This window comes from Trichosurus vulpecula, chromosome 7, assembly GCF_011100635.1.
Source record: "Trichosurus vulpecula isolate mTriVul1 chromosome 7, mTriVul1.pri, whole genome shotgun sequence".
NCBI classification, from domain to species: Eukaryota; Metazoa; Chordata; class Mammalia; order Diprotodontia; family Phalangeridae; genus Trichosurus; species Trichosurus vulpecula.
In genome coordinates this window covers 52,102,474-52,130,306 of record NC_050579.1, presented here as the reverse complement: position 1 = coordinate 52,130,306, position 27,833 = coordinate 52,102,474, and the positions used below count along the sequence as shown (strand labels likewise).

The 27,833-nt window shown below is 42.2% G+C and overlaps 2 protein-coding genes across 2 annotated transcripts in view; both read left to right on the top strand.

Moving 5' to 3' along the window:
- PTGFRN (prostaglandin F2 receptor inhibitor) overlaps positions 1-13,092 on the top strand; it is an 86,734-nt gene extending 73,642 nt beyond the window's left edge. Inside the window, 4 exon segments of the mRNA XM_036768861.1 lie at positions 7,207-7,305; positions 7,308-7,428; positions 7,430-7,509; positions 9,346-13,092. Of these exon segments, the coding sequence (XP_036624756.1) occupies positions 7,207-7,305; positions 7,308-7,428; positions 7,430-7,509; positions 9,346-9,512 (467 nt within the window). The 3' untranslated portion in view covers positions 9,513-13,092.
- The window catches only part of CD101 (CD101 molecule), a 58,308-nt gene continuing 41,847 nt past the window's right edge, over positions 11,373-27,833 (top strand). Inside the window, exons 1-2 of the mRNA XM_036768182.1 lie at positions 11,373-11,459; positions 27,061-27,133. Of these exons, the coding sequence (XP_036624077.1) occupies positions 11,373-11,459; positions 27,061-27,133 (160 nt within the window). The remainder of the gene's footprint in view (positions 11,460-27,060; positions 27,134-27,833) is intronic.

Here is a 27,833-nt window from a genome sequence, read left to right as displayed (position 1 = left end):
GCTTGCTTTTATATCACCCTCAGTTACCTGCCCTGGTTTCTTTCTTCTGTGTATGCCTTTTTAAAAATCTAAGTTAGTCGATGAGCTCTGTATCTGTCTCCATCTGTCTCCTTAGACAGCTTCTCATTTTTTCCCCCTCTTTGGAAATGTTTTTGTTTGTAATTTCAAAATTTCTTTCTTGAGAGCTTTCCATAAACCTTGGGCTAGATTCCCTTGTAGAATTTTAGGGCCAGAGAACCCGCCTACCTTTTCTCTCAGCCCTTTGAAATCTACTCTCCCCAAACCTAGATGTCCCCTGTCACTACACCCTCTTGCCTCCATGCTAAGGTCTGTGAACCAAAGAAAAGAATTAAGAGAGTATGGCAGGATGAGAGGATGAAGAAAGTATCAGTAAGAACAGGTGGCTTTGGTCTATAGGATTAATGGCGTAGAAAAGTCAAGGGAAGTTGAAGACTGAAAAAAAACGGGCCTTGGACATCGAGAGATCATTGGTGACCTTAGTTCTGTTTTAGTGGAATGGTAACATATAACTGTAAGAAATTAAAAAATCATTAAGTATGCCAGGCCTCACTTTTCTTATATGTAAAGTGGTTTGGACTAAATGAAATCTAGAGGAATCTAATCTTCTTTAGAGTACAGACTGCTGATAATTTGGTCTTTGTGTCTTCAGCATCTAGCTTAGTGCCTTTTACCTACTTGGCACTTAATGAGTGTTGGGTTAAATAACCAGGAGAGTCCTATGGCCCCTTAGAGCTCTAACTCCTATGATCTTTTTCCTGAGCTCCTTATCTGGTTCTTCCTTTTGTCTTCCTTCTATTAGGATATCTTCTTAATATACAATACTATCCTACCAAATCTTTTATCCAACAATCAGGAGTCCATCCCATGCCATCTCAGTATAAAGTTGAAGTTGTTTTCCTTTCAGTAGGATTTCCAGTTGACCTTGTCTACTATGCATGGGTACCAAGGTCACGGGTCTTCTTACTCTTCTTTGAGTTCTATCTCCTGTAAATCATCGGTCTTTCCTATTGCTAGTTTTCTTCATATGTGGTACCTACTGTTCTCTGTGTCAGCTGTCTTAAAAGATATATTCTCTCTACCCATCTCTTTTCAGTTTTCAGTCTTTTGGATTAGCTTCATAAGACTACTCCAGGGAAATTATTTTTACCATGACTTCTTAGGTGAATCTGTTGCTAGCAAGAGCCCATCATTCCCGTATTTAAGCTGTGGTCCAGGCATCTAAATCTCAGATACCATCTTTTTAAACACTTGTTCACGTCTAAGATCTGATTTATCATCCTGAAGCCCCCATATATTTTTTAAATAGAATTTTTCCCCAATTACATGTCAAGACAATTTTTAGCATTCATTTTTAGAAATTTTGAGTTCCAATGTTTCTCTTGCCCTCCCTTCCCTCCCCTTTTCCCAAAAAGTGGTAGACGATTTGTTATAGGTTATACATGTGCTATCATGTAAAACAATGTCCCATATTAGTCATGGTTGTAAAAGAATAAACAGATCAAAAGAAAAAAATACACAGGAATAAAGTGAAAAAGTATGTGAAGCCCCGTCTTCAATTGACAATGTTGGATGAAAACACCGCCGTAAGGCAAGGGTGGGGAACTTGCAGCCTCGAGGCCACATGTGGCCTTCAAGGTCCTCAAGTGCAGCCCTTTGACTGAATCCAGACTTCACAGAACAAGTCCTCCTTTTGGGGATTTGTTGTGTGAAGTTCTGAGGCCACAGGTTCCCCACCCCTGCTCGAAGGTTTTAGTTGATTTTTTTTTAAACCTAGGAGTTCATGATTTCTATCAATGTTTTCTAAGTTTCTTTTTTGTTTTTTTTTTTCCAAAAGAAATCCTTTTTCAATCAATCTTTTGCTTTTTTACATCACCAAAAGCTGTCCCAGTATTCCTTCCCTTCCCTTCCTGAGAAGCATTCTATATGACAGTAATATTTCTAAAGAAAAAGAAGAGAAAAAAATCAACAGAACTGATCAATACTCCTCAAAAGTCTGAAAATAATAGAAGTAAGGCAGAGGAAGGCTCCTCTTTTATCTGATCTTTGGAGGCATTCTTGTTCTTTGTAATGTTTCAGCATTCACTGTTGATTGTTTGTGATGGGGTCTTTCCATTTATATCATTGGAGTCATTGTGTATGTTGTTTTCCTGGCCCTGCTTGCTTCAGTCTGCATCAGATTGTGTAAACTCCATGTTTCTCTGGATTTATCGTCCCTATGAATTTCTGGAAAGCACAGGAATATTCCATTGCGTTCATGTACTACAATTTGTTTAGCCATTCTGTAATCAATGGGCATCAACCCATGTTTCCCAATTCTTTGCTATCACAAAAAGTGCCATTATAAATATTTTGTAGTCTAATGGGGACTTATTTCTTCTCCGTGGCCTCCCTGAGGCGTATCTAAGTTCCTTCGTGAACTGCAATTTCTCTTGCAGATGAATAGCCATCTTTGGCATCATTCTTCAGTTTTGACAAGACTCAGGATTTTCTCATTTAGGTCTTAGATATATGCCCTAGAAAAAATAGCGGCTTTCTCAATTATTGTATAAAGTAGGCAGATGAATGCCTTCTTAACCTATCTGCACTACTACTCATTTCTTCCATTCCAGTCCAATTAAGTGCCTACTATGTGCAATTTACTGTTGTAAGCATGGGAATATGAAGACATAATGAAAAAGCAGATCCTTCCCTCGAGGAGGAAATCTTCTGGTGGTATATAACATATAAAAAGATAAGTATATCCATGATAATTCGAAGAAGTAAGGACTAACAATAAAGGAATCAGGAAAGACTTTACTCCACAAGCATTTGTAAAATGCCTACTATGTTCCAGGTACTATTGATATAATGGCAAAATGAAAATTCCCTGTCTTGAAGTGGGCTTACTACATTCTCTCAGGATAAAGACAACACACATACATACAAAATAAATACCAGATGATGGGTTGATGAGGTGCTGGAGGAACCATTAGCAGCAGGGGTAGGGACTGCGGTGAAGGGAGTGGGGTAAGACTTCTCGTAGGAGATGGCACATGAGCTGAATTATGCAGGAAACTAGAGATTCTAGGGGGATAACTAGGTGGTGAAGTAGATAGAGCACCAGGCCTGGAGTTAGGAAAGCTCGAGTTCAAATCTAGCTCAGACATTACTAGCTTTGTACCCTGAGCAAATCACTTAATGCTGTTTGCCTCAGTTTCCTCATCCGCAAAATGAATTGGAGAAGGAAATGGGCAAACCACTCCAATTTCTCTGCCGAGAAAATCTCGAATGGGGTCGTGAAGAGTCAGATGTGACTAAAATGACTGAACAACCACAAGGGATTCTGAGTGGTAGAAGTGAGAAAGGAATAGATTCCAGGAATGGGGGATAGCATATGCAAAGACACAGAAGTAAGAGATACAACTTGGGCTCTGTGGTGGAACATAGAGCACATGGAGGAAAGTAACGACACAGACTTGGAAAGGTTTGTGGGAGCTCAGTCGCAAAGGGCTTTGAATGCCAAGGTGAGGAGTTTGTACCTTTAACCTAGAGGTAAAGGAGATTGTTGAGTCTTCTTAGGCAAAGGAGTGAACTCTGATTTGTGCTTCAGAAAGCTTCGTGGTTAGCTTTGTGGCAGATGGATTGCAGAGGGAGAAGGTGGGAATCTAGGAGTCCGTTAGGAAAGTCTTTCTTCCTAAGAGCCAAAATAATGAGGAAATGAACTAGGATAGTGGTGGCAAGAGTGGAAAGAAGGGGACAAATGGAAGAACTGGTGGGACGGTAGAATCACCAAGACTGATCATCCTGACCACCAGAAAGTACCTGACACAGTGAGTGGGTATTGAGCTCCAGAGGTCACATGGTCCCTTCCTGTGATAGTCTCTGACCCCTCCGCCTTCTGACAAAAGTCCGAATTCCCTCGTCCTCTGCATGATCTTTTCCTTCTTATTTCCCTCCTCGAAGCACCTCCAATTTCTAAGTAATTATGGCACTTTAAAGAGGAAAGAGGAAGTGATATTTTAGTAGTACGTGGGGGAAGGCATAGTAATATAGTTGGACCCCTGGATTGTTTTCTTGACTTCTTTTTTCATGTATATCCTGTGGGGCCACTCAGGTCTTTGTTCCCCTGACCCCTATAGCAGGTCCCATAGTCCAGTGCGTATTTAGCCAGTGCCTGGAACACATTTGGTGCTTAATAAATGCTTGTTGACTTGATTCAGGTTGGCATGTCTAAATACAACACTAATGTAGAAAAGTATATGGAGAGTGATATGGGTTATTGGACCCATAATCAATGGAAATTATTTTTCCCCATTTCAGAACTCCTAAAATGTGTGAGCTCTGCTTTGTAAACTTTAGAGCACTACACTTCTACCACTCAGAATCCCTTTGTGGTTGTTCAGTCATTTTAGTCACGTCTGACTCTTCATGACCCCATTCGAGTTTTCTCGGCAGAGAAATTGGAGTGGTTTGCCATTTCCTTCTCCAATTTATTTTGCAGATGAGGAAACTGAGGCAAACAGCATTAAGTGATTTGCTCATTATCTGATCTCCTTTGGGCTCCTTCTTGTCCTCCCTGCCCCTACAATATCTTTCTCCTTTTCCACCTTCTGTCTAAATTTACCCTTCGGTCTAATGGCATGTGTGTTAGACATCCAGCATAACGTTCCATGCTGGGTTCCAAGTTAGGTCCTCATCACTAGAAAGGGAAGAGAAATGTCTTAAAACAAAAAGGAAGTAGTTTTTTTGCCCACAAAGCCCCTCAATATTTTCAGTGCTCTTCCTGAGTATAATTCTGAGGTCTTTGAGCAGCACTAGGCTAGCCTCTTCTTGGGTATACTGAAGAGGAATGCAGGGGAGGATTAGAGCGGATGACCCCGAGGTCCTGCCAACCCTGAGACTCTGTGGGCCTATGATTGAATCAAACTCTCCTTGCATAAAAAGCTTCATTCTCCAGTGTGATTGCAACCAGCTCAGGCTGTCTGTTACACTGCAGGCCACAGCCTGTGGAACTTTGCCCTTTTGCTTTGTATGTGGGTGGAAGAGTCTGACTAATTAAAAACAAATTGTGATTGGGTTTCCTCCAATCATCCAATGGCTTGTAAGGGATTCTTTTTGTTATGTGGCCCTGCGGCATAGATAAGGTTTGTGCCTAAGCATCTCAGCGTTGGAAAAGGGGAAAAAAATGTACCGTCCCTCCCCAACCTCAAAGATAATATTCCTTATGTTGGTGGAGGGCACATTCTTATGTTACTTTTCAGTAATGATAATAACATTATATATGTTATCACTTGATCCTCACAGCTCTGTGAAGCAGATGGTGCTATTATCCCATTTTCAGATGGGGAAACTGAGATTGTGAGGGGTAAAGGGCTTTAGACAGGGTCACATACAGATAGTAATTACCTGAGGTAGGATTCAAACTCAGGTCATCTTGATTCTGACTCCAGCACTCTCCTCATTGTAAGTCATAAAAAGGAACATCTAGAGAGTCTCATGTTAGGAAATTGTTTTCATGTTACCCATATTTCGTTTAATATGTATCTTAAAAACATCAATATTGTTACATTGCCTTTTCTGTTGCCCTAAGTGTATTTTGCTAAATTAATAATAAATATATTAATTTTCATTGTTTAGAAAATTAGATATTTAAATTAAACAGCTTTGTGGGGCGTACTTTAAAAAAAAAAATCCATCGGCCTGGCCAGAATCCTTCTCAAAGCTGGTGGCTGAGTCCCCCCTGATGGCAGCGACACCTTTAACCTGAAGACGCCAAGGCCTCATACTACTCACTGTTGGCTGTTTTCCCAAATTGTCTAAGAATTATTACTTGTCCCAAAGCCTTTATTTCTCTTAGGCCCATGCTAAGTTGTTTGCTTCTATTAGAACTTTAATTTTGCAAAGTACTTTACAATTCAGCAACATTACTCTCTGGGGCTATTTGACCATTCCCAACTTCCTTGGTCTGACTTTTTAAAAAATTATTCTTAAATATTATAAACGTAAGCACTTTTCCAAAAGAAAAAAGGAATGCATGGCCATTGAATTCTAAACTGTTCTCTTTTCTCAGGATTCTCTTCCTATCTTTTCCCATGTTCAAGCAAACGTTTTACGTCATTGGAATCAATGTGTATGTAGCTGTGTTCTTTAACCTGACGTTTCAGAGGTACCCATGTTTTGACTTTGAAAACAATGCTACTTCCCAAACTTGAAGAAGTTTGACATTCAGAACTGTCCAGTGGGCCCTCTGGCTTTCTCTCTGTGTCTCTGTCTCTGTGTCTTTCTCTCCGTGTGTCTCTGTGTCTATCTCTGTCTGTCTCTCTCTTCGTCTCTTTCTCTCTCTGTTGTCTCTTTCTCTCCATCTCTCTCTCTCTCTCTCTCTCTCTCTCTCTCTCTCTCTCTCTTTCCCTCTCCCTTTCCCTCTCCCTCCTCTCCCTCTCCATCTCCCTCTCCCTCTCTTCCTCTCTGTTGTCTCTTTCTCACTGTCTGTCTCTGTGTCTATATCTGTCTCTCTCTCTCTCTCTCTCTCTCTCTTTGTCTCTTTCTCTCTGTATGTCTCTGTGTCTATATCTGTCTCTCTCTTCCTCTCTTTGTCTCTTTCTCTCTCTGTTATTTCTTTCTCTCCGTCTGTCTCTCTCTGTCTCTCTATTTCTCTCTCTCTTTCTCTTTGTCTCTGTCTCTTTCTTTCTCTGTTGTCTCTTTTGTCCCTACTTGTCATTTGAAAAGGACTTTGCATAGCTACCCATTAAGAGGTTTAGGAAAGCATGAGTGAGTAGTGGGCTTTTAACCCATTTAATGGCTAAGATTTGTGTAGTGCTTCTAGGTTTGTAAAGCACTTTATAGGTATCATCTCATTTGATCCTCACGAGTAGGTGCCTATTTTAGAGACAGGGAAACTGAGCAGAGCAAAATTAAGTGCCTTTCCCAGGGTGACCCAGCTAGTAAGTGTCTGAGGAAGGATTAGAACTTAGTTCTTTCTGACTGCAAATCCAGTGCTCTATCCACTGCCCTGCCATCTGGCTCCTCTGTTCTTAAAGTCCGGTTTACTGAGGTTTTTAGAAAATGATCTGCCCAGACCGATTTTATATTCTGCGCTAGCCATAGGGGCATTTCTATAACGTGGTAATTTTCTTCCAGGTTTGGGTCCAGGGACCCTGATCTGTATACTGCACTAATTACACTTTCTCATTTGATTGTCCACTCTAGATGATATGTCCTTTGATGTATCCTGGTTTGCTGTTCATTCCTTTGCCTTGGACAAGCCTGCCGTCCTTCTGTCTTCATTGGATCGGAAAGGCGTGTGAACAAGGCCCGGAGAACCTGGAAGAGTGACCTGAGCCTGGAGAAGATCAGTGTGATGGAGTTCCTCCTACAGGTTCACGGCTCTGAGGACCAAGATTTTGGCAACTACTTTTGTGCTGTGATACCGGATCAAGTCAACCACAGGGTCCTGGCAGCGGGAGACGGAGATCAAATCCAAGCCCATCTTTGTAACTGTGAAGATGGATGGTATGGATCTCACATGCTCGTTTTTCTCAGTGTTTATGAAGTATCTTCAAGCTGTTTTATTTTAACCAAAAACATGGGGAATACTTAGTATAAAAAAAATTTGTCCCAGTGAATATTGTTTTCTACCTAGGACAAAATGATTGAGCCTTTTTGGGATAATAGACCCCTTTAACACTCTGGTGAAGTCTGTGGAAGCCTTCTCAGTATACTGTTTTTTGTTTACTTTAATGTACAAAATAAAATACATAGGATTACAAAGGAAATCAATCATGCCAAAACACAGTTATTAAAATGTATTTTTAAAAATTTTGTACATGCATGGGTGTCTTTGAACCCCAGGTTAACAATTTCTGATTTTGACATAGGTCTAAATCTAACTACAGAAGAAATAAGCAGCAAAAGCCTACCTGGTGTAGACCTGTTAGAAAGATGTTGGCTATCTTCATGCCCTTTGAACTCCTATATAAATGCCCTATTTGCTTCCTCCTTGTCTTAACTTGGATTTTTTTCCCAGATGTAATGAGAAGGGGGAAGGAACTATTTAATTAAACAGATGTTTATCAGGTTCCTACTATGGTGGGGATCATAGAGCTAGGCCTTGAAGGAGGGAGACACAAAGTTCATGTGTTCCCTGCCCTGATGATCTTTCAGTCTAGTAGGAAAACAACTAAGGAAAAGATGTCCTTTTTCTAGACAAAGCCACAGTGTAGAGAGACCCACCCTGGACCCATCCCCCCCCCACGTGACTCAACATGACATTGGTACCCCTTTAACATTGATTACATCTTAGAATCAATGCTCGACTAAAGACTGACCACCTATTTCCTTTCTGCCAGCCCGCAGGACTGTAGTATAGGTGTGTAGATGGGTGAGGAGGGCAGCTTTCGGTTTTATGCAGTCATGGTTGTTTACTGATGTTTTGCCTCCATCTGTGAGTATTGGTGTAAAGTGCTTTGAGTCACTCCATGTATGGAAATGTAGCTTTGTCGAGAATATTGAGTGATGATTCACTTTGCAAAAGGATTCACCATAACATTTCTTTAAATTGGCCGCTTTGATGGTGTTTGACTTGCAGACATTTGATTTCTTCACAAATTTTGGGAACATATATAGTGATATAAAAGTAAAGTAACCTTCATTTTTTTTGGACCAGGTATATGATTTCTTCAGCACAGATGACTTCCAGTGAAGAAACCATGTCCAGTGTTATAGAATGCCATCTCTTCCATGATTTATAATCTTAGTTGCCATGGGCACAGAGTGGTTAAGCATGTCGCCCAAGGTGATACAGTCATGATGAGTCAAAGACAGAACTTGAACCCAGGTCTTCTTCACTCTGGGGCTGCCTCTTTATCCACTATACCACACTTACTACATCTCATGAGGCATCCTCATAGCACTGCACCCCCACCCTCCCTTAAAAAAAATGATACTCAAAGATGGCCAAATGAGTTGTTTTTATTTTATTTTATTTTACCTCCTACTCCTCACTTGAGAAGAAGGAATGCAAGCATTATTCAGGTGAAGGAACATAGGCCTAAATTCTGCTGTGGGCTCTTAACCTACTTTCCTTACCCTTGGGTGACAGGGAGAAACACTTACCTCTGTCCTCACCTATAAGTAAGACAGAAACAACTTTTTGAGATAGTCGATAGTAGGTCCTCAATAAATGTTTGGACTGACTGAATCAAATTGAATTTGGGAGAGGGACATTAGGCTAATTAAAAGCAAGTCATTATGAAAATATTCACCCATTTTTACCACACGAATTGTTGTCATCATGATCAGAGCTGGCCTGGTTTGCTTTATTAACCTTGTTCTTCCTCTTCCACACAGTCCTGAATGCCTTCAAGTATCCCCTGTTAATCGGCATCAGCCTCTCCACCATTATCGGCCTCATCTCCTGCCTCATAGGCTACTGCAGCTCTCACTGGTGCTGTAAGAAGGAGGTCCAGGAAACAAGACGAGAACGACGGCGCCTCATGTCAATGGAAATGGACTAGGCACGTGCCCGAGAAAGATGGACTGTCTTTGTGGGGAAGAGATGGGTGAGAGGAGGACAGTGGCATTTTAAAGTGAAGTGTTTTACACTAACAAAAGAAAAGTCCTCTCTAATCTCAGGTGGGACTTCCAGCTCTCTCTTTTCTGCGTGTTAAGAACCGAGAGCACGGGACGTGTTTACCAGTACTGACTCTTCCAAGGGCACTTTCTAAAGGGACACTCCGTTCTGGATATTATCAGTTGTTTCATAGGGTGTATGTTTTCCCAAGTGGGGCTTTTTAAACGGTGAACTTTGTCTGAATTTTTTCCCTCTTACCCGTTTTTAGACCCTCTTATAAACTCCATGTTCTATTTTTTTGTCTATTGAGAGGGGGTTGTGGAGAGAAGTGGGGTGGCAGAATTTAGAGACCTTTGTCTTGGATGCGTATTTGCTTGCTCACTCCAAAAGGTTGCTGTCGACTTCGAGGCACCGTTGCTAAGATCTCCTGAATGAGATGTTCTAGTACTGCTTGGAGACAGCGTGGCGCTGTTGCTAAAAGCCATTTTGTGGCTTTTATCATCATCCCCCTATTTTCAGGGGCTTATGCTACACTTTACATGGAAACTTAGTTTCCTATTGAATCAAAAGGCATTTTTGCTTCTTTGTTCCCTCTCTGTTCATTCAGTGTTAGAATATTGGCCACCCTAGAACCTGACACCCCACCGAACACCTTACCTTGCCACCTCAGCCTTAAAACGTAAGCTAAGTAAAAATCCAGCAACGCCCCCCCAGCTAGTGGCAATAGGTAGGCCTGTGAAGAAATGAGGATTGGGGGGGAAATGCCAATTTTTAGCATCGGCAGCTTTGAGTACTCCTTTCCCTCGAGTAAGCAATCGGATGAGCTAGGGAGGCAGACCTCTAAGGCTGACCTTGTGCAGCTCAGGGCAGGAGTGACAGACATATGATGAGGGCCTGGGTTGGCATGCAGAAGAAGCCACCACCGCCTGCAGTCTCCTGCCCGCTGGGCAGCCACGTTGGCAGCAGCTCTGGTGGGCCCCATGGGAGCACCTGCAGAAACCCAACATTCCAGTCTTGCTGCTTTGACTCCCTAATCGGGAAAGTGCATAGTTTTGCCAAGACTGTCTTACCTGAAAGGAATCAGAAATGAGGTGGAAAAGCCATCCTTTTCCATGGCCTTCTTCATCCTCCAGGTCTTTTTTAGAAAACTCAACAGGGTGTAAAGGGGAGAGGGTATGGTTAGGAAGAGGAATGAAACCCATCTATTTATTCTCACGTAAACAACCCGCTGAATGAGTATCAGTCTCTTTTCCTTGACTGTGTCAGTCAGGGCTGGGACAGTGGGTCAAAGCAGAGAGAAAGAAATGTTATTTGTCCTGAGGCTCTTTTTTTCCCCCTGCTTTTAAAAAAGATTTCCCCCAGCACTCTCCTGCTTTCCAAAGTGTCTCAGACTCGGCGTGGCCTTTCTGAAGCATCCCAGTGGGGTTTTCTGAGGCCCATTGATGACTCATGGCCTAGATTTCTGTCTGCTTTGCTTTCATTCTCACTCTGAAGGAGCAGTCACAGTGCTGTCTTCCAAGGAAAGGAAGGGCGGGAGGGGAGGGTTGGAGGAGAAAAAATTGTTTTGAGCAATAAAGTCAGGTCCCAAAGAAGAGCATTCATGTACTTCCATTTCCTCATAATTGGCAGGATGAACCCTTCCCTTTTCCCCCTCCCCCACCTTACCTATTCTCACTGATTACAGTCTCAATGATCATGTGAGCTTCCACATTGATTTCCCTCTGTTTTGCTAATAGAGAGGGTTGCTCATGCAATAATGAGCGCTGTCTCTGGGCTGTGAGAGTCTTTAGTGCCCAGCGCAAAAATGCTCCCTGAGGACAGTAGCAGAGCCCTGGCATTCCAGGTCTGCGTGTCCCTGAATGGAAAGCGCTCCCACGTTCATGGAACAAGAGTAGGGATAACCAAAGGGAGAAGCTGTAGGATTTTAGTAGCATTAAGTTTTGTCCTTCCCTTCTCTCCCCACCCACCCCTGCCCCATGCTAACACTAAAATAGACACCATTTCTTTAAGGTATTATTTCCAAGGAGAGAGGTATCAGGCTCTTCTAAAGGCAGCAATTCTAGAATAAAGAAGTTGACATTGGGACTTTAACTATTTAATAGCCAGCACACTCTGAGCACTTTGGGGTCTACCATTTGCTAAGAGAAAACTCAGGGTTTTCATGACTCAGGCCTTTCTCGTTAGTAGAGAAGGGCGCCCAGCTATTGATGGGGGTGGGGGGAGGTGGAGAGGGAGGGGAACCTTGCTGCCCTGTTAGGGTTGAACACTACATAATGGATCGGTTGGTCAATGCCACTAGCATTAGCGAAGCTTTGTGGGGAATTGTGCCCTGTGCCTTTTCCTTTACAAGCTGATGCTGCTGGTCAGAGCCAATATTGCAATGCTAGGAGCTGCCCCAAAATGTCTGCTTCCTTCCATAGCTTTTGCGAGGGAGGTAGACCCAGGACACCATGCCAAAAAAACCTTGCATCAACTTGGAAAATAAACTTTGCTGATCATTTGTCTGTCTCTCTATCCATCCATCCTCTCTCTCTCTCTCTCTCTCTCTCTCTCTCTCTCCTCTCTCCTCTCTTTCTCTCTCTCTCTGTCTTTCTCTTTCTTTCTTTAGTGTGAAATGTGTTGGTGAGGGTCCTCTTGGGATACCACATAAGGGTCCCAGTGGAGAGGTTCCTACCATCAGTAGCAGTTGGAATGACCAGGGGTCCTAGAACCCCTGATGCTGACAAGTCGCCACTTATGTTTGTTTATCTGAGCAACGTGACAGTCATAAACATAGTCCCTAGAAAAAGCCTAGGGCTTATTCACACGAGTGAATCTTAAATAACCAAAATTTATAGACATACGGAAGTTGTTACTGTTGTTTATCAAAAACACAAACTGACACCATAGAGAAAGTCTCTGGGGACAGTGAAAATGCAGAGACTCATCTATCCCATTTAAATATTTCTTAGTGTTTTCCATTCTCCCCACTCTCCCAGCATTCCGCTGAAGTCCCAGCGCAGGAAGACCCCTGGTATCAAGACCCTTCTGTCTACCTTCCCTTCTGCATTTTGTTCTACAGACTCTTGGCAGCCTTTACTTTGTCACTGAAGTCAGTGACCCAGAGACTGAGCCTTCCCAGCAGGGACGATAAGCAATATACAACTTGCTACTCGCAGAAAAATCTGAACTATTTTTTAGCTTTGCAACTGACAACAGAGGAAGAAGGGAACCAGGGCCCGGGTAAGTGCATTCTTCTTCCTCTGATCCACCAGGTTCCTAATGACACACCCAGCATGCACATTGCTTGGGGAGAAAGTCTAGACTTTTTTCCTACACAAGAAACAAGGACCGGAAACACCAGCTCACAAATCTACAAAAACTTGCTTAGACAAATGGTTTGCATATTTTTGTCCATACTCGGTGTCATTTGAACTGATTATATTGTGTTTTATACTGTGATCACAAATAATATGCAATACACAGTCTGGTTCTTTTTTTTTTCTAATTTCATTAAAGAAAGTTTAATTTAAAGTCAAAACGTATTGAGAGCTTGGTATTTATTGGGCTTTTTCTTTCCTCCTCTCCCGTGGTAAGATGAATGTTGTGTGTCCATGGTTCTCTGTATTTGGCAAACCCTGAAAACAGTTTAGATTGTTCTCAGAGACAAAAAAGCATGTAAATTTAATAGGCCTCGGTGAAACCGATGTGTCCTGATGCCACATGGAAAGGACAGGGTAGAAACAAACCTTCCATTTTAAGAGAGTCTTTGGTATGCCCCCTTGTCTCCTGGTCATGTTACCTCTTAGGTGTCTGAGTGATCTACGGGATGAAAGTGGGAATTGTTGTTCTTCCAATTTGCAGCAGAGGAAATATGAACACATGTTCTATGACCTGGTCATGGCTGGAGAACAGTTTGGGGATTCGTGAGCCCGTGGGAACCAACACGTCTATTTGGAATTTGGCCCATTTCAGTCATGGATTGCAATTGAGGGAGGTTTGTAGGATTGCCCAACAATTTCCCCCACCCCAGAGAGTTCAAGAGTGGTGTTCCTCCCTCCTGGCTTGGAAGTAGCCACTGTAAAGAGTGAGTGGCCACCGTGACCCTCTAGACTTTGCTGGACTCCTTCCAGGAGTCATCTGATTTGCCTCCCTCTTATTCTTTATCTCCTAGAAGGAAACCACACCTGTTTTATTGATGTGAGTGGAATTGGGAAATAGGATCACAAGCTTTAGGCCTAGAAGCAACCTCAGGCCATCTAATCCAGCATCTTCATTTTACAGATGAAAAAACAGATCCAGAGAGGGGAAATTAGTTAGTAAGCTAGTAAGTAGCAAGGGCAAGATTCAAACCCAGGTCCACTGACTCCAAATGTATCATTCTTTCCACGACATCACTTTGCCTTCTTAGTAGGAGTTGGTTTAAATGTTCCAAAAAAGCTGAGGTTTTGCCATTGGTGGATTTTGAAAGGAATTAAAGTCTATGACAGAAAAATGTCATCTATGAACATGCCTTTCCTTCCTCTCCCATTCCTATTCCCCTTCTCATTCCCTCTATTCTTCCTGTAAATTAATCCCTCATAAAGCAACAGTGTGGTTCAGTGGAAAGGACATTGAATTTGTAGTCAGATTTCATTCCTGGGTTTGAATTCTGTCTCTGCTACTTATTACCTGTGGGACCTCGGGGAAGTCACTCATTTCTATCAAATTTTTTTTTTTTTTGGAGTGGGGAAGGAGAGGCAATCGGGATTAAGTGACTTGCCCAAGGTCACACAGTTAGTAAGTGTCAAGTGTCTGAGGCTTGAACTCAGGTACTCCTGACTCCAGGGCTAGTGCGTTAGTCACTCTACCACCTAGCTGCCCCAAATTTTCTTAACTATAAGATCATAGGGACTGAACTAGATCTTTGAGGTTCCTTTTAGCTCTAAATCTATTATCCTATTAACTGATGATTTAGGTAACTCCCTTCTTTTTTTTTCTTTTTTTTTTTTATTTAACATTTTAGTTTTCAATATTGATTTCCACAAGATTTTGAGTTACAAATTTTCTCCCCATTTCTACCCTCCCTCCCATTCCAAGATGGCATATATTCTGATTGCCTCATTCCCCAGTCAGCTCTCCCCTCTTTCACCCCACTCCCCATCCCCACCCCCCTATCCCCTTTCCCCTTACTTTCTTGTAGGGCAGGATAGATTTCTATGCCCCATTCCATATTATATTGTTTCCCAGCTGCATGCAAAAAACAACTTTTTTTTTTAATCATCTGCTTTTAAAACTTTGAGTTCCAAATTCCCTTCCCACCCACCCTCCCTAGGAAGGCAAACAATTCAGCATAGATCACACATGTATCGTTATGTAAAACACTTCCACAATGCTCATGTTATAAAAGGCTAACTACATTTCTTTCCATCCTGTCCTGTCCCCCTTTATTCAGTTTTCTCCCTTGACCCTGTCCCTTTTCAAAAGTGTTTGCTTTTGATTATATCCTCCCCCTATCTGCCCTCCCTTCTATCTCCCTTTTTTTATCCCCTTCTCCTTACTTTCCTATGGAGTAAGATACCCAATTGAGTGTGTATGTTATTCCCTCCTCGACTTGGATCCAATGAGAGTATGATTCACTCATTCCCCCTCACCTGCCCCCTCTTCCCTTCCAACAGAACTGCTTTTTCTTGACACTTTTATGTGAGATAATTTACCCCATTCTATCTCTCCCTTTCTCCCTCTCTCAATATATTCCTCTCTCACCCCTTAAATTTATTTCATTTTTTAGATATCATCCCTTCATATTCAACTCATCCTGTGCCCTCTGTCTATATTCCCTTCAACTCCCCTAATACTGAGAAAGGTCTCATGAATTACAAACATCGTCTTTCCATGTAGGAATGTAAACATAACAGTTCAACTTTAGTAAGTCCCTTATGAATTCTCTTTCTTGTTTACCTTTTCATGCTTCTCTTGATTCTTGTATTTGAAAGTCAGATTTTCTATTCAGCTCTGGTCTTTTCATTGAGAAAGCTTGAAAGTCCTCTATTTTATTGAAAATCCATATTTTGACCTGGGGCATTATACTCAGTTTTGCTGGGTTGGTGATTCTTGGTTTTAATCCTAGCTCTTTTGACCTCTGGAATATCATATTCCAAGCCCTTTGATCCCTTAATGTAGCAGCTGCTAGATCTTGTATTATGCTGATTGTGTTTCCACAATATTCAAATTGTTTTTTCTGGCTGCTTGCAATATTTTCTCCTTGACCTAGAAACTCTGGAATTTGGCTACAGTATTCCTAGGAGTTTCCTTTTTGGGATCTTTTTCAAGAGGTGATCAGTGGATTCTTTCAATTTCTAAACAGAGCAGTTTTCCTTGATAACTTCTTGAAAGATGATATCTAGGCTCTTTTTTGATCATAGCTTTCAGGTAGTCCAATAATTTTTAAATTATCTCTCCTGGATCTATTTTCCAGGTCAGTGGTTTTTCCAATGAGATAGTTCACATTGTCTTCCATTTTTTCATTCCTTTGGTTCTGTTTTATAATATCTTGATTTCTCATAAATTCACTAGCTTCCACTTGCTCCAATCTAATTTTTAAGGTGGTATTTTCTTCAGTGGTCTTTTGGACCTCCTTTTCCATTTGGCTAATTCTGCCTTTCAAGGCATTCTTCTCTTCATTGGCTTTTTGGAACTCTTTCGCCATTTGGATTAGTCTATTCTTTAAGGTGTTATTTTCTTCAATATTTTTTTGGGTCTCCTTTAGCAAGTCATTGACTTGTTTTTCATGGTTTTCTTGCATCAGTCTCACTTCTCTTCCCAATTTTTCCTCTACTTCTCTTACTTGCTTTTCCAAATCCTTTTTGAGCTCTTCCATGGCCTCAGACCAATTCGTATTTTTCTTGGAGGCTTTTGATGTAGGCTCTTTGACTTTGTTGACTTCTTCTGGCTGTATGTTTTAGTCTATTTTGTCACCAAAAAAAGATTCCAAAGTTTGTGTCTGAATCTGAGTCCATTTTCGCTGCCTGTTCATGTTCCCAGCCAACTACTTGACCCCTGAGCTTTACGTCGGGGTATGACTGCTTGTAGAGTAGAGAGTACTTTGTCCCAAGCTTTAGAGTCCAAGCAGTGCTGTTTTCAGAGTTACTTCTATTGCACTGTTGCTCCAGGCTCTGTCCCAGCAGCACTCCTCCTCCCCAAGAACTGCCAACCAGGACCACAATCCAAATCCAAGCAGGGCACAGCAAGAGAAACTGCCTTTGTGCCCACCAAGCGCTCCTTGCATTGTCACTCTGATCTGCTGCTAGATTCCTCCCACTGTGTGAGCCAGGGACTTGAGAAGCAGCTGGCACTGGAGTTCTGGAAGCAGCCTCAGCAGCTTCCTGCTGCTGCTACCACCACAGCTGCACCACCTCTTCCACCCCCAGAGCTGGCAGCCAGACTGCTCTGAACTCGATCCCACAGTTTCCCCCTAACCTGTTCTTTGGCGTTTGTGGGTTGAGAAGTCTGGTAACTGCCACAGGTCACTGTTTCATGGCCCCAAGGCCTTTTCCACCTGGCTGATTTTGGGTCTGGTCTGTCCCAGCGCAGCCCATGCTGGGCTGCCCTCCACTCTCAGCACTGTGTGATAGACCCTTCCTGGTAACCATCCAGGCTCTCCTGGGCTAGAGACCTGTTTCCCTCTACCATTTTGTGGGTTCTGCAGCTCTAGAATTTGTTCAGAGCCATTTTTTACAGGTGTTTGGAGGGATTTGGGGGACAGCTCAAGCAAGTCCCTGCTTTCCAGCTGCCATCTTGGCTCCACCCCTCGGTAACTCCATTCTTAGCCCAAACTCATAGTAGTATTTTGAGGTGGGTACCAACAGAGCCTATTACTAATGGCTCTCCCCCATCTGCCTCCACCTTCTCCAGCTCAGTCTGCTCCAAGGTTCACTTCTGTCTTTGCCAATAAACTCAAAGCAACTCCCTGACCCATTTCCTCCATCAAAATAAGACTCAAAGAACTGGAAGCCACCTCCAAAAGGTTTACAATGCAGCCTCAATTTAGTACATTAGTCGAACTTGGAACTCTGGTGAAGCCCAAAACTACCAAGTTGAAGGGGTAAAGTGTTGGTATGAGGGCTAAGAGGCCTAATTCTGTTGCTAACTGTTTGACCCTAGGTAAGTCACTTGATCTGTTGGGGTCTTACTTCCCTCAGTCATAAAAATGGGAGAATAGGACTACAGGTTTATAATTCTATGGCATTCAGCATAAAGGAACGTAGACTTACTAGAACCCACTGAATCCAACCCACATTGTACAAATTAAGGCTGAGAGTGACTGTTCCAGGGTCACACAGCTGACAAGTGTCTTAAGCAGGATTTAAATTCAGGTTTTCCTGACTCCAAGACTTACACTCTTCCCAGCGACTGGCTATCATGGCCATTAGAGCCCACTCTGTTGGTCTCTTGGCAACAGGCAAGTCTGGGTCTAGGCCTCCTTTGACATCCAGGAGCCTGATAAGTTTGTCCCATTAGATTTTCAAGAGCCCTCAAGGACTAAAGGGGAGAAGAATCACACACAGTCTCCTTTACTCTGTCTCCCTCCAGCTCTTTTCTCCTTCCTCACCTTCAACCTCACTGTTGTCGCTAAGTCAGGTTGATTGATTGACAAACATTGATTAAGGGCTTACCATGTACTAGCTACTGAAGACCCTGAAAGAAAAGTGATCAAATAAGCTAACATATGCAAAGTGCTTTGCAAGCCTTAAGCTACTCTATACATACTAGCTATCATTGGTTACTGGGCAGCTAGGTGGTGTAGTGGATAGAGTGTGAAGCCTGGAGTAAGAAAGACTCGTCTTTTGTAAGTTCAAATCCAACCTCAGACGCTTACTAAATGTGTGACTCTGGGCCAGTCACTTAACCACGTTTGCCTCAGTTTCCTCATCTGTAAAATGAGCTGGAGAAGGAAGTGACAGACCGCTGTAGTATCTCTGCTAAGAAAACCCTAAATGGCATCACAAAGGGTTGGACACGACTGAAACAACTGAACAGCAACAAAACTATTACTTCCTATGTGTCAGATTCTACTGAGCACTATAATGCTAATAATAATAATAATAGCTAACATTTATATAGAGTTTACTATGTGCTAGATACTGTTTTATAGTCATTCTTTCATCTGATCCTCACAACAGCCTGGGGAGGTAGGTACTACTATGATCCCTATTTTACAGATGAGGAAACTGAGGCAGAGGTTTTTTTTTAAGTGACTTGCTCAGGGTTCTAGATTTGAACTCAGATCTTCCTGACTCCAGACCTGGCAATCTACTCATTGTGCCACCTAGCTGCCTTTAATTATTAATTATTATTGTTATTAAAAGTAAGATAGTTCATAGCCTCAAGGAATTTACGTTCTAGGTTTACTTTTTAGGGCAAAACTAGTCGTAGGGGGCTTAAGGTCAAGAGAGCTGACTAAACTAGAAGCCACAGCAGCATAATAGAGTGGGGAAAGTCCTGAATTGGAGTCAAAGGACCAGAATTCAAGTCTTGGCTCTGCTCCTTACTTCCCGTGTGACCCTAGACAAATCACTTCATTTTTCTGGTCTTCTGCAAAATAAGTACATGGAATTTGACTTCTGTCCATCCCAACTCTGTATCTAAGACCTTCTGATGCTGGCACTCTCAGATTCTGAGGCTTTTCCCATCTGATCAGAGGTTACTAAAGGTGGATATCTTGAAAGGTCAATTCAGATGAAGAATAGAAGGGCAACTCCAGGAGTTATTCACAGGCCCCATTACTAGGAATTGTGGATGTGAATTGTATAAATTTTACAAGCTTTGTAATGAGTCAGATATGAGGAAAAAAATTGTCTTTCACTCATTTTCCCAGAATTGTCACAGAATTGTTCTAACAGAACATTTTTCCCCATTGCTTTACCATTCATTGTTTTTGTTCTTGAAATCAGGAACTGTGTTTTAACATTCCTTTCAACTGATACATTTGCAAAGAAGTGATTCCCAGATTAATAGAATAATTGTCTCCTTTTGTTTTGTTTTTTTTAATGATACCAAGAATATTTTCTCTGTCTCTGTCTCTCTATATCTCTGTCTCTGTCTCTCTCTGTGTCTCTGTCTCTGTCTCTCTTTCTCTCCCCCCTACTCCTTTATTTTCCCACCCTCCTCCTTCTCATCAATACAAAGTCCTAGTACAAATTGGCCCCTTAAAATGTGAAAGTGAGGTTGGGGTGTGTGTCGGGTGCAGGGGACCGTGTGTATCCCCATAGCAGAGGTGTTCATCTGGCAATGATTGTCTCCTTATGTCAGACTCTTGTTTCTGTTCATTGTCCCCCAAAAGCCTTTATGAAGGGCTTAGATAGTTCCTGCTTCTCCATGGAGGGTTGTCGCCAGTTTCTGCCTTATTCCCCAGAGGAGCTACTTAATGTTACTCCCTTATTTTCTCAACAGGTACAACATTCCTAAAACAATTTTAAATGGGGACTCGAGATAGTGAAAGTCTCTTGTGTGGATAAGTTGGGCTAAAATCACATGTGGGGTGAAGTACCTCATTTCCAGTAGAATGTAAGCTCCTGAAGGGGAGGGACTATTTTTAATTTGTTTTTTTGACTCCAGCATCTAGTATGGTGCTGAACTGGAAGGGACCTAAGACATCGTCTAATTCACCCCTGTCATTTTACAGATAATGTTGGAGAGGTCAAGTAATAGGTTGCCAAAGTGATTTTCCTAAAACATAGGTCTGACCACGTTACTTCCCCTACACACACTCAATAAATTTTAGTGGCTCCCCATTACCTTTAAGATCAAAAATGTACCCAGTTTGGCATTTAAACAAACCTGAACCTTTTCTATATTTCAGTTTTCTTACATAGTATCCCCCTCCACACACACTAAAATCTAGCCAAATTGGTCTACGTATTCTTCCTCACACAGTGTTCCATCTCCTACCTACGTATGTTTGCACTGCCATTCCCCATGTCTGAAATGCTCTTCCTCCTCATCTCGACTTCAAAGAATCTCTGGCTTCCTTCAAGACTCAACCCTAACACCATGTTCTACAGGAGGTCTTTCTTGGAGTCAATCAATAAGCATTCATTAAACACAATATATGCTAAGTTCTGGGGGGTCAAAAGAAAGGTTAAAACAACCCTTGTCCTCAAGGACCTTACATTCTATTGGTCTCAGTAGCTCTTAGTAGCTCCCCCCCCAAAATTTACTATATCGACTTTATTTCATGACTATATAAGTACATGCTGTCACCTCTGTTAGAATGCAAGCTCCTTGAGGGGAAGGACTTTTTATTTGTATCTCCAATAAATGTCTATGAGTCAGGTTTCAAACCCAGGTCCTCTCACTCAAAGCCTGTATGCTCTCCATTGTGGTGTGCTGTTACAGGCAGTTGTAGGTAGTCAGTCAGTCAACAAACATTTATTAAGCACCTACTATGTGCCAGACACTACTAAGCACAGGAGATGCAAAGAAAAATAAAAGATGGTCCTTGTTCTCAAGGTGCTAATAGTCTAATGGATAAACACTTATTGAATTGAATTAAGGGTCAAAAACAGGTCTGTTCCTTTTAGTATCATTATTTAGTGGTTGGAGGGACCTTGGGGTTAATCTAATCTAGTTTTCTTATTTTTACAGATGAAGAGGCCCAGAGAGGCTCAGGTTATATGTGGCAGAGTCAGGATTTGAAACTAGGTCCTGTCTCCCAATCTCACACCCTTTCCACTGTGCATTGCTTTCTTAAGAGGATAAGGAATATTGATCCAAAGGGATCCCAAGGATAGAGAATCTGGGCATCACGGATGACCCTGAGCCCAGGACAACCCAAACTCTTAGAGGTCAAGGCCAGTTTAGAGAAAAGAAAACCCCCCCTCATCCCAAGAATTGTGTTCCCTATGACCACCTTGGGTCATAGACATTCAATTGAATCCAACAGATATTTTTTTTTTCACTTTTAAATGCAATTTATTTATTTAACATATTTGGTTTTCAGCATTGATTTTCACAACATTTTGAATTACAAATTTTCTCCCCATTTCTACCCTCCCCCCCACTCCAAGATGGCTTATATTCTGGTTGCCCTGTTCCCCAGTCAGCCCTCCCCTCTATCACCCCCCTCCCCTCTCATCCCCTTTTCCCTTGCTTTCTTGTAGGGCAAGATAAATTTCTACACCCCATTGCCTGTGTATCTTATTTTTTAGTTGCATATAAAAACTTTTTTTGTTTTTGAACATCTGATTTTAAAACTTTGAGTTCCAAATTCTCTTCCCTCTTCCCTTCCCACCCACCCTCCCTAAGAAGTTGAGCAATTCAACCTAGGCCACACATGTATTATTATGTATAACCCTTCCACAATACTCATGTTGTGAAAGGCTAACTACATTTTGCTCCTTCCCAACCCATCCCGCTTTATTGAATTTTCTCCCTTGACCCTGTCCCCTTTCCAAAGTGTTTGTTTTGATTACCTCTACCCCCATCTGCCCTCCCCTCCATCATCCCCCTGCCTTTTATTTTTTTTTTTATCTTCCTCCCTCTTCTTTCCTGTGGGGTAAGATACCCAACTGAGTATGTATGGTATTCCCCCTCGGCCAAATCTGATGAGAGCAAAGTTCATTCATTCCCCCCTCACCTGCCCTCTCCCCTCCTCCCATAGAACTGCTTCCTCTTGCCACCTTTATGCGAGATAATCCGCCCCATTCTATCTCTCCCTATCTCCCTCTCTCAGTATGTTACTCTCTCATCCCTTAATTTCATTTTATTTCTTTTAGATATCTTCCCTTCATCTTCAACTCACCCTGTGTCTGCTCTCTCTCTTTTACATATATATATATACATATACACATAAACACATATATATATATATACACATACATATACATACATATACACATAGATAGATACACACATACACATTCACTTATATATATACATAAACATATATATACACATATACACATGTATATACATATATATATACATACATATATATATATATATATATATATATATATACACACATATATGCATATTCCCTTGAACTACCCTAATACTGAGGTCTCATGAATCATACTCATCATCTTTCCATGTAGGAATGTAAACAAAACAGTTCAACTTTAGTAAGTCCCTTGCAATTTCCGTTTCTTGATTACCTTTTCATGCTTCTCTTGATTCTTGTGTTTGAAAGTCAAATTTTCTATTCAGTTCTGGTCTTTTCACTGAGAAAGCTTGAAAGTCCTCTATTTTATTGAAACTCCATATTTTGCCTTGTAACATGATACTCAGTTTTGCTGGGTAGGTGATTCTAGGTTTTAATCCTAGCTCCATTGACCTCCGGAATATCGCATTCCAAGCCCTTCGATCTCTTAATGTAGAAGCTGCCAGATCTTGGGTTATTCTGATTGGGTTTCCACAATACTCAAATTGTTTCTTTCTGGCTGCTTGCAGGATTTTCTCCTTGATCTGGGAGCTCTGGAATTTGGCAACAATATTCCTAGGAGATTTCTTTTTGGGATCTATTTGAGGAGGCGATCAATGGATTCTTTCAATTTCTATTTTGCCCTGTGGCTCTAGAATATCAGGGCAGTTCTCCTTGATAATTTCCTGAAAGATGGTATCTAGGCTCTTTTTTTGATCATGGCTTTCAGGTAGTCCAATAATTTTTAAATTATCTCTCCTGGATCTATTTTCCAGGTCAGTGGTTTTTCCAAGGAGATATTTCACATTGTCTTCCATTTTTTCATTCCTCTGGTTCTGTTTTATAATATCCTGATTTCTCATAAAGTCACTAGCTTCCACTTGCTCCAATCTAATTTTTAAAGTAGTATTTTCTTCAGTGGTCTTTTGGACCTCCTTTTCCATTTGGCTAATTCTGCCTTTCAAGGCATTCTTCTCCTCATTGGCTTTTTGGAGCTCTTTTGCCATTTGAGTTAGTCTGTTTTTTAAGGTGTTGTTTTCTTCAATGTATTTTTCAGTATTTTTTTGGGTCTCCTTTAGCAAGTCATTGACTTGTTTTTCATGGTTTTCTCGCATCCTTCTCATTTCTCTTCCCAATTTTTCCTCTACTTCTCTAACTTGCTTTTCCAAATCCTTTTTGAGTTCTTCCATGGCCTGGGGCCAGTTCATGTTTTTCTTGGAGGCTTTGGTTGTAGGCTCTATGACTTTGTTGTCTTCTTTAGGCTGTATGTTTTGGTCTTCTTTGTCACCAAAGAAAGAATCCAACGTCTGAGACTGAATCTGGGCGCGTTTTCGCTGCCTGGCCATATTCCCAACCAACTAACTTGACCCTTGAGTTTTTCAGTGGGGTATGACTGCTTGTAGACTTACGAGTTCTATGTTCTACGTTTGGGGGGGAGGTGCCAGCTCTATCAGAGCCGCACTCCTCCTTCCCCAAGGACCCCCAGTCCAGACTGGGCTTAGATCTTCAGCAGGCTGTTGCACTCCTGCTCTGATCCGCCACTTAATTCCTCCCACCAGGTGGGCCTGGAGCCGGAAGTAACAACAGCTGTAGCTGCCCCACCTCCGCTGCCCCCGGGGCTGGAAGCTGAACCGCGAACTCCTTCTACTCCCGCAGCTTTTCCCACTAACCTTCTCTGCAGTCTTTGGTGTTTGTGGGTCGAGGGGTCTGGTAACTGCCGCAGCTCACATATTCAGGGCGCTAGGGCCCCCTCCGCCCGGCTTCTGGTCTGGATCGTCCACGCCGCTCAGGCTGGGCTCTGCTCCACTCCGTTCCCAGCTCCCAGCTCCCAGCTCCGTGTGGAATAGACCTCACCCAGATACCATCCAGGCTGTCCTGGGCTGGAGCCCTGCTTCCCTCTGCTGTTCTGTGGGTTCTGCCGTTCTAGAATTGGTTCAGAGCCATTTTTATAGGTTTTTGGAGGGACTTGGGTACGGAGCTCACTCTAGTCCGTGCTTACCAGCCGCAATCTTGGCTCCGCCCCCCAACAGATATTTATTAAACACATCTACACAACGTAGTATGCTGGATTCCAGAGATACAAAACAAAGATGAGACAGTCTCTGCCCTGGAGGAGAGCAGAAACATCCACTGTCCCACCTAAATACAGGATTGCAGACCACCATGGCCCTCATATTAGCCCCTGGCTTCAGACCAGAAAATGCTCATAGCAGCAAATCATGTTCCCCCAAGGGGACTCTGCCTCTATCATGATCATGGCCATGAGTGGAGCAGCTCTTTCTGTGGAGAGTTGTAGATGCCATGTTTGCCTTCCTGATTGTGGTCTAGGAGAGCCTAACCTCACTTCTCCTTCCTTGCTTCACTTCTCACCTCTCTTCCTCTTCCTTTCATGTACTCTAATTAGTCTTGGCTAATACTAACACAACTCACAGCTTAGTCATGTAACTTACAATGTATGTGATCTTGGACAAATCTCTCAGCCTCCCTGGGCTTTTTATCTATCTATACACCAAGGGGTTTGGACCATATGATCCATCCAGCTCTAAATCTATGATCTGTGATCCTGTCCTACCCAATAAGTATTTATTGATGACATGATGTAGCTTATTGCACTCAGGGTGGGAGATCCCACAAAAGCTTTCCAATAGAATTAGAGAAACAAAATGTATAGTTAATTTTTCAGTTACAATACATATTGGTATATGAGTGTCAAATTTGTGGCTGTTGGAGTTGCTAGGAGGGAGATAGTACCCTGGCTGGGGTGGTCTGGGAAGGGATTGTAGAGGTGGGATTTGAGAAAGGCAGCTATCAGGTAGGTAGGAGAAAGGATGTTACATACAAGAAGATCAGTTTGTACAAGTCAACAACTATTTATTCAGAACTTCTTATGTTCTAGTTATCGTGCCAAGCACTGGGCATGCAAATACAAGCAGAAAGACAATCCCTGCCCTCAGGGACCTTATATTCTAAAAGGGGAAGACAACATATAAACAAGAGATGAAAAACAATTGGAGGATGGGGGGAGAAGGTACCTGTACTGCGCCGTGGTGGAGAAAGTCCAGAGTCAGGAACGGAGCTCAGAGAGGAATGAAGACACAGCTGGCCTGGGCACTTTCCTTAAAATGGAAGTTCTAGGAGATCAGCTAGATGGAGCAGTGAATAGAGCACTGGCCCTGGAGTCAGGAGGATCTGAGTTCAAATCCAGCCTCAGACACTTACTAGCTGTGTGACCCTGGGCAACTCACTTAATCCTGAATGTCTCCAAAAATAAAAAAGACATTTTAATGGGGATTCTAGGAGAAAATGACCGATCAGAAGAAGGGACCAAAGGGACAGTCTATTTCTAGTGTGAGGACAGAATTGGAGTGGACCTCCAGAGTTAGACAGCTACAGGGGAAGAGTGACCTTCCAGAGTAGATGTGGAGAAAGTCTGGAGAGTCAAGAGTAGAACCTGGGGAGGAATGGAGGTTGGCCTGGGTGTAGAAAACCAAAAGACAATGAATTTTGCATGTTTGGGTGCAAAGTTTCATAGTCTTATTTGGTCAGAGTACAGGGACTGTGAAGCAAATTTGTAGGAGAAAACATTGGAGGTCAGAGTACAGAGGGCCTTGAATACTGGAAAATAGAATTTAGGCTTTATATTACAGACAATGACTAACCTTGTTATCCCTTGTGAGTTTTTTAACCTGACAGTAGGATTTGAAGCCTGATGGTTAGTATCTCCTTTACTTTGGAAGTAGGGATGGCTTATCTCTAGGAATGACATACCTTTTAGGCTGGCCCAGCTGTAGAAAACCAAAGAAAAGTGAGTTATGCATGTTTGGGTGCAAAGTTTCATAGGCTTATCACTAGGAACTACAGTCCTTTTAGGCAAGTATTGAATGGTAAGGCGTAAAGAGCTACGAATGTGGGACCAGAAGTCTTGGGTTTGAATGATACCTCTGTCTGTTGCCACCTACATCACCTTGGGAAGTCACTTTACTTCTCTAGGACTCACAGAGTCCTAGTAAATGACTTCTAAGGTCCCTTCTAGCGTGAAAGCTGTTCACTTGAGATCTTTTGTTCGTGTCCCTGTTCTGATGAGGAGATCAGGGAGGGCAGTCAGAGAGGAGAGTGATTATGGTCTCTATCATCTCAATTCAGTTCTCTGATGATCATATGTTGTCCACCCTCCTAGAACATAAGCTCCTTAAAAGCAGGATCTGTTTTACTTTTTTCTTTGGGTCCCTAATGCCTAGCACAGTATAGGCATTTGACAAATGTTTGTTGATTGATCATATGTATTTTTCACATATTTAAGGAAATCATAGAGAATTATAGGAGAAGGCTTTTAGCTTCTACTCATCACATGGAAAAGGGCCTGTCTTTTAGGAATTTTTTTGTTATTGTTGGTTGGTTATTTTAAAAAGAATATATAATATTTGAACTGATTTTTTTCTCACACACAAATGGAAGTGACTAGGTCAGGGTAGCATTTAGCAACATGCTTTATGTTTGCACGCACCTCTGTGTCTCTGTAGGCTAAAAACCACACCCTCGTTTCCTCTTTATGGCTGTGAAGAAAGCTCTCTGCTTGTCACTGTCTGCTTTTCAAGTAACTTCACTCCACCAGGAAAAGGCCACATCTCTCCCTCTCCCCATGGGTTCTGTCCCACTTGTGACAACTTATGTTCTCCTCTTTCTGAGTAAGTTTCATGGTTCACATGTTTCTCTGCATGTTGCTGGGTCTAGTAAGTAGGATGGAGGGAAGGATGGGAGGGAAGAGAGCAAGCATTTATTAAGCACTTTATAAATTGGGATGGTGGATAGGAAGATGCAGTGTTTTGTGTTGGGAGGGGGCTGCTGTACCAGGCAAAACATAGTCGTCCTGCTCAGCATCATCATTAACTTTGTATACAGGCTGCCTCCCAAGATTGGGATGTAAGTGTCCTCCCTTCCTATCGCCACCTTTTAGCATCTCTGGGTTTCTTCAAAGCTCAGCTCCAGTGGTACCTCCTCTGGGAACCTTCCTGTTCCTTCATCTTCTATTACCCTCCTCACCATTACCTTTTTCTTTTTTTCTTTTCGCATATGTATGTACATGTTGCATGTGTTATCTTTCCATATAGAATGTAAGTGCTTTGAGGATAGAGAATATTTGAGGTTAGAGAAATATTTCACATTTGTCTCTATATCTCTAACGGCTCGGTCAGCACCTGGTACATGGTAGGTGTTTGATAAATGCTTGTACGATGATTATATCAGCACTTTGAGGTACGCAAAACAACTTTAAACACATGAGCTCATTTGGGTGCTAGGGAAGGTAGGTCTGGCCCTGGAGGGTGGAAAGATGTCTTGGCTATAGCCTCTCCTGCTCATTACCCCATGGATCTTCCCAGGACTTCC